General features: G+C 54.4%; 2 protein-coding genes across 3 annotated transcripts in view; one reads left to right on the top strand and one right to left on the bottom strand.

The window, feature by feature from the left end:
- Lmf1 (lipase maturation factor 1) overlaps positions 1 to 9,114 on the bottom strand; it is an 87,738-nt gene extending 78,624 nt beyond the window's left edge. The window contains exon 1 of one of the 2 annotated variants that reach the window (XM_040748334.1): positions 8,902 to 9,114. Coding sequence is in view for 1 of the 2 variants with exons in the window: in XM_040748333.1 (XP_040604267.1) it covers positions 1,030 to 1,222 (193 nt within the window). In the remaining variant the exon portion in view is untranslated. Of the gene's footprint in view, positions 1 to 1,029; positions 1,238 to 8,901 lie in introns of those variants that run through there. The other variant, XM_040748333.1, reaches the window with a different exon arrangement.
- A 189-nt stretch (positions 9,115 to 9,303) lies between these two features.
- On the top strand, positions 9,304 to 13,974 carry Sox8 (SRY-box transcription factor 8). The gene is made up of 3 exons (XM_005081569.4): positions 9,304 to 9,887; positions 10,991 to 11,220; positions 11,860 to 13,974. Exons 1-3 carry the CDS (start codon positions 9,475 to 9,477, stop codon positions 12,606 to 12,608), a joined length of 1,392 nt encoding a protein of 463 aa, XP_005081626.1. The 5' UTR covers positions 9,304 to 9,474; the 3' UTR covers positions 12,609 to 13,974.
- Positions 13,975 to 15,208: the final 1,234 nt, after the last annotated feature.

Genomic DNA, 15,208 nt, shown 5'->3' with positions numbered 1-15,208 from the left:
GGAATTGGGATGAGGATTTGAAATCCACAGCTGCTTCCACCAGCCAGGTGTCCCTAGGTTTTAAGCATGAACTCTGTGTAATGGGCACAGGAAGGCCAGGCCCAGTGTGAGTAGGACAGGTTCTCAGTCACGATTGGGGGTTCAGGGTTCACCTATAGTGCGTTGTTCAGGGCTGGCCTATAAGATATCTCCTAGCTCACTTCCTCTGTGGGGGGAAATAACAGACGAGTTGACAGTAAAGAAACATCAGTGCCTACTGTGGTGGTGCACACCTTTAATCCCAGCAGAGGCAGGCATATCTCCGTGAGTTCGAGGCCAGCCTGGTCTACAGAGGTCCAGGGCAGTCAGGGCTACACAGAGAAACCCTATCTTAAAAACAAAACAAAAAGGGGAAAAAAAGAAACATCAGCCTGACCCACCAGTCCCCTTGGTTCTGCTTTTCCTGAAGGACTCCTTAGGCTCAGGCATGTGGAAGCCTGCAGAACCAGAACTTAGACAGAACCCCGGGAGTCCTTCCAGAGCTGACCTGGTTGAGCCTCGGGGACAAGGATACACTCACTTCTAGCCTGCCAAGGAATCTGGCTAGACCCTTGGCCCTTTGGCCAGGCGCCCTTCCAAGCTGGCCAGGTTGGGTTGCTGCATCACCTTTGGGTCTAGTGAGTGTGTGTGTGTGGGGGGGGGCAGCTGACAGATCTAAAAGTGGCGAGGCTATGTCTAAGTTACTAAATATCCTCATCTCCCCTACGCCTTCGGAACAGAATTATACAGCACTGTCTCTCGCCACTCCCAGGGAGAACGCAGAGGAAGTGCATGGGGCTGTGCTAAGTGGGGCTTGTCAAGCCAGGTGGGGTTGGGATCCCAGGGACACACCGAGGCACCCACGGAGTGGGAAGTGAGGTCTAGGAGCTCACAGAAGGGTGGTGCAGAGTCCTAGAGGCGTACAGAGGAGTTAGCGGGAGTCCGGAAGCGAGCAGGGGTTGGAACAGGTCACAGGATGCCGGCGACAGCCCGCGCCCACCGGACACTCACAGTAAATGAAAGCGAGGGCCTGCAGGAGCACGACTCTGGTCAACCAGAAGGTGCCCGTGTGCAGCCGGGCTGGAGATCCCGCGGAATCGCGAGCGGGAGTGGGTGGCGACGCCGGGCTCCCATCCACATCTCCGACCTTCCGTTTCCTCAGCGAGCCCTCGGGCGCAGCCATTACTAGGCTATGTGGGCGCATGCGCACGGAGGGCGTTGCGCACGGAGGTCCCGCCCACGCTTCTGGAAAGCCACACAGGCTCCCCAGGACGACACGCCTATCCACTTGCAGTCAACGCCTACGCGCCACGCCCTCTCTGGGCGGTCTTGCCTAGCGATGGGCGTTTCCGTGGTGGCTTCAGTTTATGTAGAGGGTCGTGTGCCAGGTAAAGAATGACTGGAAGGAGTCCGTGGACAGCTGCGCCCTGGTTGCAGATCACCACAGGGAAGTTCAGGCCTGTGGCAGAGGCAGGGCAGGTTCTTCACTCTAAGTTCCCAGGCTACCCGCCGTCCAGGAAGGCACGAAGCATACTTTCCGACAGTCGGCAGGAACAAGTCTGAAAATCAGCCTGGATTTTCCAGCTTCCTATCCTACCTAAATCTCCTTTTTCTGTGGTCCCCAAAGACCCAGTCGACAGGTAGCACTCCTACGAGGACCTAGGCATGGATCTCAAGCTATGTACGTGGCCAGAGGGCCATCGAGGAAGGACTCAGAGGGAAAGAATTTACCGACCAGTGGCCTGAGCAGAATCCCAAGGAGACACACCTGCAACTCTGCTTCTATATTTTAATTTTTTTTAGTTGCTCATAGTGACCTTGAACTGTATAGACCCGGATGACAATAAACAAATAGTCCTCGAGACTCTGTCTTCCTCAGTACTGGTATTACAGGCAACATGCCTAGTTGCAACTCTGCTTTCCCTCATTCACTTTCAGAGCTCTTTACATACTAAAGGTCTTGTGCCTTTCTGAATTATTTCTACTGTTTTAACAATTTGTCTTTAGTATCTCCTTTTGGCTTTTGCTGTTTTGAGATATGTTTGCATGGTCAAACAACACATTAGTGTTTATTATACCTCCGTACCCGCACCGAGCCTTTCCTGGGTAAGGACTGCTGGGCAGCTGCCGGACACTTCCCAGCCTCCAGTCTCCCTGATGCTGGAGTACTATCATATAAACACATCCTATAAAGTGTTTGGGTTTTTAAGTTTCCTTTTCTTTTCCTTCAGAAACACTCCCTTGGGAGCCCAACTGTGAAGTATGTTTCATACAGATGTTGCAATGGATAATACAAATAGTTCCCACCTGCCAGGCTCCCACAGGCTAGCATCTGCCCAAGGTCTCAAAACTTCAGATACCTGTGTATCCTGTATCCAGGTCCTCTAATAGGAACCCTTGCCCCTGCCCCTCCTTCCCACTGGCATGTGCCAGGCTTGGGATAGGCCCACAGAGACATTTGGGGAAGGCAGCTCAGGCCCACACAATTTCCCCCAGGTCATTTCTGGAAGTCAGCACTGTGCAGGGGACGGAAGGAGAGGAAGAACTTCTCTACCATCAGGTGTGACCCTGGGTGCTGCTGCTCAGGTGGGGACCATCCTCACAAAGGGCCCTTTGTCCTCAGCTTCCCCTTGCAGTGGTAACATTGTCCTCCTTTGCAGAAGGGCACAATGGGGCATTGTGCAGAGCATAAAATGGGCCTCTTGTTCCAGCATCCAGCACTCCAGCTGGGCTGGGACTCAGCTCTAGGCTTCCTCTCTGGGTTTTGCCCACGATGGGTGAGGCCGGCAGAAGGGTCTGCAGGGAACTCATGCCCTAGGTGGCTCAGGTTTCTTGCCCTTGGCCTGCCGTCTTGGGATGCTGTCTGGAACTGACTTTCAAGCAGGTCACACACGGCAGAGTTAGGTCAAGAAGAGGTAGTGTTCTTGCCCATTTCTGCCCAAATTTAATAAGTACACTGGGAAGCTGGGTATGATGGTGCATGCCTGTGAGCCTAGTAGTGGTGGTGCTGAGGCAGGAGGATTGCAGCAAGTTTGAGCTAGCCTGGGCTAAATAGTGAGACTCTTTTAAAAATTGAGACAGCACTGGCGTATTAGTCACCCACAGAGAGGAATGAAGTTGAACATGCTACAGTATGGATGAATCCTAAATCTTCGAGATGAGATGAGTCAGACATGTTATAGGAAACCTATAGAAGAGGCACTTCCATTGTGAAAGACTGATGCGTGATTTCAAGGGGTGGGGGAGAAAAAAAAGGGGATATGGGAACTCCTTCTGCGATGTTTTGGAATTGGACAGTTACATGACCATGCTGATATCCTTCCTACATGCCACCGAGTCCTTTGGCTTACATGAATTTCACTTTCTTGTTTTGTTTTGCTTTTTGTTTTTTTGAGACAGGGTTTCTCTGTGTAACAGCCCTAGCTGTCCTGGAACTAGCTCTGTAGACCAGGCTCTCTCTCTCTCTCTCTCTCTCTCTCTCTCTCTCTCTCTCTCTCTCTCTCTCTCTCTCTCTCTCTTTCTGATACAAGTGTCACTATGTATCTCAGGCTGGCCTTGAACTTAAAGTCATCCTCCTGCCTTTGTCTTCCAAGTATCAGAATTGCAGATGTGTATCGCCATACTTGGCTTCAACAAAATTTAAAGAAAAGTAAACAAAAACTATGAATGAGCCCCTTAAGTGGAGTGTTTCACAATCACCTAGAAGGCATGGCTTCTACTTATCAGAGTAAGTTGTGGCTTATGCCACATTTGTCTGTGTGTTGAACATCTGGCAATTGAGCTCCTAGATCTCCATTCAGCTGTGCTCCACATATAAAGCAAAACCTAGACAGAGCTAGGCAGCTGGAAGCTCATACAGGAGGCCGGAGGGGGCCACGGTGGGGAGGGGGGTCTGAGATTTGCTCCTGTCACCTTAGAGGCCACCAGCACGAAGCAGGCTTCTAAACATCACTTTTAGCTAAAAACTACAAGAAGAGTCAAGCTAGAGGGAACTAAGATGAGGCCTGGGGCCTCTGGCAAAAAGCTCCAAAAAAAGGGAGGGAAAATGGGGAGGGGTCCCAAGAGGGATTGACAGCTCATGACCCGGCTGGTGTCTCTGGAGGCTTGGGGCTCACCCGCTCTTAGTTGGATACTGCACCCCAGCTGCCTGAAGCCTCCAGCACAGTAGTTAAGATGGGTATGGGGACAGGGCACACTGCCCACTAGCTGGCAGCTCTCCCAGCAGCTGCGGAACGGTTTCACAGAGGAATGAGCTCCCTGTCAGCACCTCGTCCAGCTGTCCCCAGGCACCTCAGCCCAGCAGTCCCCACTGTTTCAGGGCTATTGTCCCTGACATGCAGTTGCAGCTGTCTCTGGCTCCCCCAAGAACCCAGCTTGGGCTGAATATAATCGTGCACCCTTCATTTACCACAATTTTTCATGTCTTGAAGTCTGCTTGTGGAAGGGAGCAGGTTCCACATCTGTTGCCAGCTCCTAGAAGAGTGGTCAGTCGGGCTGGTGTCCCCACACCCCCACGACTATCCACTGGCCAAAACCCGTCAGAGACCAGCAGGTGCGGCAGTGAGCAGGTGCCATGCCATTTGCTGGCTGGACTGAAGCTGTGAGTCACAAGCGGCTGTTCTCTTGGCTACCGTACCTCTTCGGCTGCACCCTCAGCTCCCTCTGCACCCCAGGGAGATGAGACCTTGAGTACCAGCGGCAGCTGTGACCTCAAGGTAGAATGGAAGTAAACAGTGTAGGGTAGAGGGCCCTGCAGCAGAACACGGCTCTGAGCTGTGTTCTGAACTGGAAGGATTCTTGGAAAGCCCCGGCCCAGAGGTCAGAACCCAGAGGCCTATGGGCTGGACTCTGCCCATAGAGCTAGCTGTACTGTCACTGTCAGCCACAGTGCTGCATAACAAACAGCCCAAACCATATCGTGTGGCCTACTGGGATCTAACCAAAACCTCCCTCGCCACATTCAAGGGAACAAAAGCAAGCCAGACATCAGAAAGCCATTTAGTGGTGTGTTTAATTTACCCCAGACAAGGACAGGTATCTAACCTTCAATCATGGCAGAAGAGATTTGGGCTGTAGGGGCTATTTTGTTACATTTTTATTCTAAGTCGCCATTTGCTTTACTACTCCTTCTAGAAACAGGGCTCTGGTTAGTAAAGTTGCAACTGTGGACAACTTTGGGTGGAAAGCCTGTTGGATCTGACAAGTGGTGCTTGGGAGAAAATGAACTCAGAAACAAAGTATCCTGTAAGCTTCTGACTGAGTCCCTGCCAATGTCTGTTCTAGGCCCTCGTGTCTCATTTCTGGGGAGCTCAATATCCACAGGATTCTGGCATAGAGGAGGTGATGGGGGAAAGGCCAGGATCAGTAGGTGTGGGGTCTCCAGGATGAGCACTAGGCATGGGGCTGCAGATCCAAGTGTCTAATGTCAGAATTACCCTTTCTAAGTCCAGCTTGGCCCATGTTGACACCAGACTTCACCATCCCAGGAACAGGTGCTGGCACCTTTGCTGAGGGCTGCATGGAATTTCCTTCCTCCCAGGAAAAGCTGCTTCAGTGCCCTGAGGACCCTACTGAGGATGGCTTTGGCTTCAAAATCACCAACTGCCCTGTGCCAAGGAGGAAGTACCAAGACCCTCTAGGTACTGTTGGGAGTCAGCTCTACCTGGGGCCCTGATAGGGTGAAGAAGGGGGTCCAGCTTAAAATTCAGGGACCCAGGAGCTCCAGAGGCAACAGGGCAAAGAAGTGGAAACAACAGCTGCTCCCAGAACATCTCTGGCCTCTGCACACACTTGTCACATTGCAGAAGATAAGTGCTGGACTCCACTGCATGGATTAAAATACAGCCCCTTTCTCCAGAATATTCCAGCAGGGTGTCCCATGGGGCATCAAACACAAAAGATGCTGCTGGGCTGGAGGGAGCATGCTCACTCCTCCCTGGAGCCAGAGGAATGCTGGGTACACACAGCATAGCATGGCAAGACACAGGAGAAGCCTCAGATGTTGTATGGCAGGAAAAGTTCCTCTGTAGGTCTGAGAGATGAAATATGGGGCAGCAGAAAGGGGTAGGTACTGACTGACATCAGCAGATCTCCTATAGATGACCATTCTATTGAGGGATGAGCTCTGACCCCAACTGCAACTTCCACTGCAGCCAACTCTGACAGCATCCCTGAGACCACCGAACGAAGAGGGGGTGGGAGGCTGAGTGCTTGGCCCAGCGCCCTGAGCACCTTACTGGAAGGCTAGCCTTCTGAAGTGACACGTAGATCCACTGAGCCCCTCTCCTGCCTCTGGGAACACAGTAGGCAGGGCAATAGTCTACAGGAGTCCTGCTTCACTGCCTGCACATTTTGTTTCTTCCAGGCCAATGTCAGCTATTAAAAACCTCCATGGCTGTGCTGGGATGCCCTGCCAGCTGCCTGACATACAGCTCCAGATGCAGGGGCAGAAGGAGAACCAGGCCAGGGCTGAGGACACATAAGCCAACCTGAGGTTTACAGAACTACCCCATTACCCTTCCCCAGGCTCCAGATCCACTGGCCTAGGAATGGGTATCTGGACCAAGGTTAGCCAATGAGATCCTCATTCTAGAACTGCAAACCCCCACAAGATAATGGGGAAGTTCCAAGGTCATGCAGAGTGGGGCAAAACTAGGACCAGTCAAGGAGGAGAATGGGGCAGGAAGAAAAGCTAAGAAGAGGAAGAACTGGTCCACACCTGGACAAGGTTCAGTGGCCCACAAGGTAAATGGAGAGGCGGTCCCTATAGTTACCATTCAAAGTTTAAAGAACTATAGGTTCTTGTATTATCAAATGCCCTGTGCTCTTGGGCTGCAGGGTCTTTGAACATGATGCCACCTGTGGGGACTACTCTTTTCTCCTTTCATAGAAGCAGCAAACCTCAGAACTCAGCCGAATCATCAATCCTTGAGATTTCTGGGACCACACTTCTGAAAGTCTCCTTCCATACAGAGTGCATCTCAAGGGAGGACTTGTTGCCTCCATGATCTCAACACTAGGATATCCAAGTCAGGGACTATAAAGCAGGGTCCTGACTGTTTGGTCCTAGTCAGTCCCAGTGAGCACATGAACCCACCATGAATATCTTTCTTCCCAGAAGCCTCAGCCTCATGTCTGTTCAGGGTCTGTCTGGAAAGGAGTGTAAAGACCTGGATTGTATGGGTGTGGGACCTGGAGTGTATGGATGTGACCAGTGCTATGGGTACATAGATCTCTCCCTACACTGGAGGATGTACTGCCTTTCAAGATGACCCAACAACGAGCCTGGCATGGGCCTGGAGCACCTCCTGTATGCCCATGGCTTGTACTGGGCTCAATTCTGAACACAGAGCCTGGAAGGGCTCAGGGCTCCACTTGTGTGCCACTGTACTGGGCAGGGCTGGGTCACCTGCTGGCAGCCCATAGTGGCCTATACCTGCATAACTAACAGGGGCTGGCCACTAGTCCTCTGGGGGGTCAGGGAGTCACTATAGAACCGAGTGATAGGAAGGTTCAAACTGTAGGTGGAGCCAGGATGAGCTCCCCCTCCTTTCTTCCAAGGTTCCTAGCAGTCTGGGGATCTGAAAAGTGAATATATTATAGCCCTATGGGTGGGGGTGGGCAAGAAGAAGCTGCACTGTACCCAATGAGAACTCAGTTCTGTGCTTTCTTAGCAAAGCTGAAGCCCAAGGGTATGGGTCCATGGACGCACAGAGGGTTGGGGCCTGAGACCTTAGGGTTCAGGCCCTGAGAGGAACATGGTATGGGCCTGGTCTCCATCATCAGCTAGGCCACTTAGACTTCATTTGCTGGTATGGATGGCGCTACGACAGTGCACTAGACAGCGGGGCGTCTTTATGCCTCCAAGACACTTCTTTCTCAAGAGGTGAGACCCAGAATGGAGGTATCCCCAATGGAAAGGACAGCCACTGCAGATGTATAAGGAAGGGTCTTTTCGGTAGGTTAAGTAGTTAAAGTAAGGGTAGAGTTTAGCAGACAATGGCAGTCAACTCTCCACCCACTCCACACACACACACACACACACACACACACACACACAAACGCGCGCGCGAGTGCGCGGGGTGGGGACACTAGAATATGGTCGCAACTAAGGTAGCTTCTCTTCCTTAGTGGTCGCCTCAGCAGGTGGCAGGGACTTGGACCTCCTTCTTCCAAGCAGGAATTATAGATGTCCCAAGGCCACAATTGCATAGCCCTGACCCTTTCCAGAAGTGAGACTGCAGGCACAGCCTGAGACTGGGATCCCAGACCGGGAGGTTAGAGCACCACTCATACCTTGTCTGGAGGAGGGGATGTGAGACCAGTCCTGCGCTGTGCGCAGTGAGATCCCCAAACCCAGGCCCACAGACTTTCTAAACGGTCTTTTCCGGAAAAAGGAGCCCCTGAGGGTGGCACATAGGGGCCACTGGTTTGGAAAACAGGTGGCCTCGTTTAGGGTCACCTGGCTTTCGAGAACCATAGGGTGGCAGCTACGTCGCCTCCATTGAATTTGGCGAGAGAATCCTAGCTGCCCTTGGAGACCTCCGGGCCGGAAGCCAACTCGCGGGAGGCAACTTCGGTCTCGGGGTGGCCGCTTGCTGGCCTCGGGAGAAACGTCACCTCTCCAGCCCTGAGCGCTCTCCTTCTCTCCAAGTGCAGAGGCGAAGTGGCCCAGCGTGGCCTCCGCCTCTGCCAGACCACCCAGGCCCGCCCGCCAGGGCCCCCGCGCCCCCGCCGCAGGTCATACCCGGAAGGACCCGGGCCCCCGCGTCCGGCCGGGCCATCAGTCGACCGCCCTAGGGACTCAGCAGCCGCGGCCGGCGCAGCCCCGCCCAGAGCCGCCGTCCTCCCACCTCTGTCCGGCTCCAGGGTCCTCCAGCTCACCTAGGTGCGCGAGTTACCAGAGTCACCTGTTGGCTCCTGTCATTGCGCCACCCTGCGGGCAGAACCCAGGTTTGTTTGAAATAGCGGATTCGAGCCTCACAGTGGAGGGAGGGAGGTTGGGCTCAGGAATCCTGTGGATTAGCATCCTCGCCAGCCGCCCAAAAGTCGATGCACACTGCAGAGAACCCGGCGCTGGGCAGTCAGTCACCCTTAGCCCTCTGACCCTGCCTCAGTCGAGGGATCAGGCTGCCGGGCCCCTTACCCACGTGGTGAGGAGGGCGGGGCGGGGTCCGCTTCCTTGGATTAGGGGCGGGGCACCAAGCTCCGCCTCGGTGAGGGCGCGCCTGCCAACCCCGGCCGGCAGGGGCGTGGCTTCGGCCACGGCTTAAAGAAACTTGTTGCGGGTCCCAGAACTGAGCTGCAGCGGCGGAGGAGCGGCAGCTGTGTTCCTGCGGCAGGGACAAAGATTGGGTCCTGCGTGGCAACCTTGGGTTCCAGAGTGTCCGTCCACAGCGTGACCGGGCGCGACCTCTGCGTCCATCCCCACTGAGCATCCCCCAGCGCGTGGCCCTGATGCTGGACATGAGTGAGGCCCGCGCCCAGCCGCCCTGCAGCCCGTCCGGCACCGCTAGCTCCATGTCACACGTGGAGGATTCAGATTCCGACGCTCCTCCGTCGCCCGAGGGATCGGAGGGCCTGGGCCGCGCGGGGGGCGGCGGCCGAGGGGACACTGCTGACGCGGCGGACGAACGTTTCCCAGCCTGCATCCGTGATGCCGTGTCACAGGTGCTTAAGGGCTATGACTGGAGTCTGGTACCTATGCCCGTGCGCGGTGGCGGTGGCGGCACGCTCAAGGCCAAACCACACGTGAAGCGGCCCATGAACGCCTTCATGGTGTGGGCGCAGGCGGCGCGCCGTAAGCTGGCGGACCAGTACCCGCATCTGCACAACGCAGAGCTCAGCAAGACCCTGGGCAAGCTGTGGCGGTGAGTGTGGGGACTCTTGACATTACGGTTGAGGAAGGGAATGTAGGGGCGCGAGGAGGTGGCATCGTGCCCAAACTTGGACTGGTGCGCCTCGGTTAGTTCCAGGGTGGGTCGGTGGAAAAACACCATGGTCAACACAGACCAGACACCAGGTGTGGGACCCTGGAGATGACCGAGGCCAGTGTCTGGAGTGTGACCCTCCAGCACTTTCTCCCCTCCTGGGGTATCTTGCTGAGAACCGCAGAACGGGGGGGGGGGATCCCAACTTTGATTGGCCCACCGTGGCCTGTAGGCACGGGGCAGGTATCAAGCTGCTTTGTCCTGGGAAAAAGCTGGGTCTCCGGAAAGCCATGAGGAGTCCAAGTGTGCTGGCTGGTACTGTCCCCAGGTGCTTCTTCTCCGAGGCCTCACCATCCTGGAGTGGAGGAAGGAAAGGGTGGGTGAAAAGCCAGAGAGGCTCAGCGGGCACTTTGGCATGAGAAATGCAGGCAATATTGAAGAAGACATCAGCACAGATTTCCCCAGCACGACACTTTCCAAACCTCCCAGGCTGCTTCTGCTTGAGTTTGAAGCGGCGCACATTAGAAACATTGGGCTGAGCAGGACAGCGACATTGTCTTGCCCTCTCTCAGCTTTGCCCGCAGGCAGAGGCACAAGGCCGAGAGATTCTCTGTGTGTGTGCTGGGGGGGGGGGCACAGTCACCTGGATTTTACCTTCACTGCTGTAAGCTTGGGACTGAAAGGACAGCAAACCCAGCTAACTGCCTTGAGGCGCAGCTGGCTCCCAGGAAGCCTTGCCTTTGTCAAAGTGTAGTTTTCACTGGGTCCTGCTGTCGTAGAGAATGACTGGGAGAGCGGGTGGGATGGGCGAGCAACTGGGATTGCAAAGGGGGAACTCAGGGAGGATGGAGAATCGGGGTCTTGCTTGTTCCCTGGACTATAAAGAACATGCAGTCCTCACCACAGAGGCCTCTCCAGCACCCTACCCTGTGCCTGCTGTCTGACTTCAGGTCAGCTCCACAGCAGTGTATGAGCTGGTGCTGCCTGGGCCCTCGCAGCCCTGGAGCTCTGTGGACATCCTTGCCCTGCTGTGTTCTCTGCAGCTTGCTGAGTGAAAGTGAGAAGCGTCCCTTCGTGGAGGAGGCCGAGAGGCTCCGTGTCCAACACAAGAAAGACCACCCAGATTACAAATACCAGCCACGGCGAAGAAAGAGTGTAAAGGCTGGCCGGAGTGACTCGGACTCTGGCACGGAACTGGGCCACCACCCTGGTGGTCCCATGTACAAAGCCGATGCAGTCCTCAGCGACGCACACCACCACAGCGACCACACAGGTAGGTTCTAGGACTGACCTGGAGTGTGAGAAGGTCTTCCCTCCAGGGCTGGCAATCTGCAGAGGGCCTGAGAGAGCCTCTGGAAAGAGCTACTTCTGATGCTCAAAAGGAGGGGCCACTCTGGAGATGTGTATCACTCACGCACAGTCTCCCTCCACTCTTCAACGACAGTAGCATGGGTCAACAACCCCGGCTTCAGAATCAGGCTGGTGGGTGGGGTCCCAGAAGCCAAGCAGCCTCAGTGAAGCTGGAGGCAGGCCGAGAGCTTCCCTTTACTCGGCTGTGATGGAGGAAGAACGGGGTTGTGTGGGTTCAGCTTGGTCCTGTGCCCAGGGCCAGGCATTCCAAGAGTGCCCCATTAATGCTAGTTCTGGTGGGGCCGGCTGGCCACCTTCCATCCCCCACCCAGGTCTTCAGGGAGGGGCCTTAGGTCTTCCCACAGCATAGTGCTTAACGGAATTTTCTCAGCCAGTAAGTGAGGGCTGGGTCTGAGTTTGCAGGAATTTCTGGGAAGGTAAGGAAACAAAAAGCTGTTGATTCGTACCTGTGGCAGTTACCAGGGTTCCTGGTGTCACCCACCAGCTCCACCCTGGTCCCACAGAAGGAGCATTCATCCTTGAAATATACTCTCTTCCTCAGGCCAGACCCATGGGCCGCCCACCCCACCCACCACCCCCAAGACAGACCTGCATCAGGCCAGCAGTGGAGGCAAGCAAGAGCTAAGGCTGGAAGGGCGCCGCCTGGTGGACAGCGGGCGCCAGAACATTGACTTCAGCAATGTGGACATCTCCGAGCTCAGCAGCGAGGTTATCAGTAACATGGATACCTTCGATGTCCACGAGTTTGACCAGTACTTGCCCCTCAATGGCCACTCAGCCCTACCCACAGAGCCCAGCCAGGCCACTGCCTCTGGCTCCTATGGGGGCACCTCCTACTCCCACTCTGGGGCAACTGGCATAGGGGCATCCCCTGTGTGGGCCCACAAGGGAGCTCCCTCGGCGTCAGCCTCGCCCACAGAGGCAGGACCCCTTCGGCCACATATCAAGACGGAGCAACTGAGTCCCACCCACTACAGTGACCAGTCACATGGCTCACCTGGCCGTGCTGACTATGGCTCCTACAGTGCCCAAGCCAGTGTCACCACGGCTGCCTCCGCCACGGCTGCCAGCTCCTTTTCCAGTGCACAGTGTGACTACACTGATCTGCAGGCTTCCAACTACTACAGCCCCTACCCTGGCTACCCGCCCAGCCTCTACCAATACCCTTACTTCCACTCATCCCGCCGGCCCTATGCCTCGCCACTGCTCAATGGGCTCTCCCTGCCACCTGCACACAGCCCCAGCAGCAACTGGGACCAGCCTGTGTACACCACCCTGACCCGACCCTGAGGCTGCTGCATCCTGGAGGACTCAGTGTCCACGAAGTATAACCAGGTCTTTGAGGTCTTCCAGAAGCGTACTCGGTAGAGGGTGGAGGCAGCCAGCACAGCCTCGCTCCGTCAAGTGCCCGCTGAATCTGCAGGAAGCCAGGCTTTGTCACCCTGTGTCCCTTTGCCTCCGGATATCCAAACTTCTGCCAGGGGACAGAGCTCTCTTTTCCTCCTCTTCTGTCTCTGAGGTAACTGATGATTTCCAAAACAGCATTCTTTCACTCTCCGGTTTGGATGAGTGGGTACCAGCTCCTGGGTTTGCATCTCAGTAGAAGAGAAGACAGCTACGGCTAAGGACAAAGGAGAGAAGGGGCCTTACCAGCCCAGCCAAGAACTCCCTGGGATCAAGGGAAGTTGTTCCCATGGTGAAAGACATCTGTGGACGCCTGGGATACATCCACTTGGGCATGCTTGGGTCGGATGTGAGATGGAGGGGTTTCTCATAACCACAGTTCTTCCCAGCAAGGTTTGGCTGAGACAAGCACTTCTCGTGTTTATTTTTATGTTTTGTAATTTTTATTTTAAGGCTTAAACATGTCTGTTTTGAAAGCTGTTGAAGATGTATTTATGTTCTGTATTATTTTAATTAATGAAGTAATTTGTGCAGAGAGTAGAATTTAAGACAGAATGAAAGCGGGGAAGCTTGTTTTGTAGAGGGCAGGAGGGAAGTGGTCCAGCGCCCCACGGCATCTCTTTACTCGGCCTTCAGATGGCCCGGGAGAAAATGATTTACCTCTTGGGGTCTGGTTAGAACAAAACGCCCAGCACCAGCATCGGGTCGGGCACTGGAAGACAGGAATGTTAGCTCTGCCCTCAGTGGTGCCAAGTGGGAGAAGCAAGTTGGCAGCTGCAGAACCACGATAATCTTGGCTCTTTGGCACCAGGCGCTACTTACCAAGCTGTGAAAGGAAAGCCTCCTCCACTAACCTGCCTAGGTTCCTAGTTAGAAAATAACACCTGCTTCACTGCCCGCTTCCCTGTGTGCTAAGTGTATAACCGGCTACTTCCCGGGAACTTGTGCCTTTGAGACTTTGTACATTTAATCACATTTGAGAAGTTTGCTTCTTTTTAATTTTTCTACTCTTCCTTTTTTTTTTTTTTAGAGAAAAAGCTGTCTTTTTTCTTTTAGTGTATCTCCTTCTGGGGGTGGGAGTGGGAACCACAACAAACTCATTTTTATGCAATCTATTTTTTTTTTTTTGGCATTGAATTCAGAAAGACATTTGCTGTCCTTCGCCTGCTGTGTTTCGCTACTTTCTGACCAAGCAATGCTAACTTTTGTACAGATCAATTTGATAAAATTTTAAAAAAATGCTTTTTATCTACTCGGAGCATGTTTTGTGTATTACTTCTCTCAAGCCTGGGGGTTCTTTCATGAATGTTCCTAGGAGGTGACACTCCGCTCAGGGTTTGGTTCTGGCTGCCCTGAGCAGGCCACTGTGAGGGGGTGCAGAGTCATTCAGACTCCCCAAGGCAGGAGCTTCACCTCATTTTAGGGAGGTGGCCAGATTCCCCCTCACAATCACTTGATCTGAATTTAAACACCATGCCTTTAGCCTTGTCTGGCTTTCTCATTTTAGGAGTTACTCCTAAGCAGACAGACACAGGTCCAGATGGGCCACTCCAACCCATGTTTTCCTCCTAGGCTAATCAAGGCTGGTAGCTGGGTAGCTGGGTGGCTGGGTAGCATGTCTCGAGCTGATGGACATTTTTTCCGGGGGTGGGGGGTGGTCCTGGCTCAGAACCAGGCTGGGAGCAGAGAAAAACCATCCCAAGAGAGCCTGGCAGAGCTGTCTGCTCAGAGGGAAGTTTCTAGGGAGAAAATGATTGTGAGGAGAGACAGAAAGGGGCCCTTGCCAAGCCCCTTGGGTACATGTGGCTAGCGGGCGCTGCCAGGGCCGGCTGCATCCCAGCTATGTAGACTTCAGCCTTGGATTGGGGTGGAAGGGAGCTTTTCCTCTTAAGAACCCCGATGTGGAGGACTTTTACTACTTCCCTTGCCCCACTTTGAAAAGCCTGACTCTAGGGCCTGCCAAGACCAGCATTTGGGGAAAGTCACCTGGATTTATAAAAGTTCATAAGGCCTGAGTGTGCTAAGCTCCCAGGTGTGGGGAATGGTGCTGTGAGAACCATGGCCGATGCCTTCACAGCCTGCAGCCCGTGTGGACCCAGCCCTGCCAGCTCCACATTTAGCCAAGGATTGTCTGAACCCATATGGCCCTCAGAGTTCTCTCATTGACACCCCAGACCAAGGAGAACCCCAGGCGCCCGACTCGCTGACAAAGCTGTGAGACCCTGCTGCTGGGCTGGGATTAGCTGTGGGGCTTGCCAGGTTCCCAAGGGCCGGGTGGCCCTGCCAGTTCTGTTGGGACTTGGCGAGCCTCCTGAGTATTAACTCCTGGGGTCCAGCGCTGTCTGTCTTGCCAAGCAGCCCTGGTTCTGGGTGTTGCCTCCGGAGAGCCTCCTTGTATCTGAGCATCATGGAGTGTCCTGGCTAGTCCACCCACAGCTTCCCTTGTGGATGCCCTGTCCTTTGCTCCTGCCTGCCTGCTTCCATCT

The sequence above is a fragment of the Mesocricetus auratus genome, unplaced genomic scaffold (assembly GCF_017639785.1).
Source record: "Mesocricetus auratus isolate SY011 unplaced genomic scaffold, BCM_Maur_2.0 Super-Scaffold_100007, whole genome shotgun sequence".
Classification (NCBI taxonomy): Eukaryota; Metazoa; Chordata; class Mammalia; order Rodentia; family Cricetidae; genus Mesocricetus; species Mesocricetus auratus.
The sequence above is the reverse complement of the archived record's forward strand: the minus strand, read 5'-3'. Positions and strand labels throughout refer to the sequence as shown.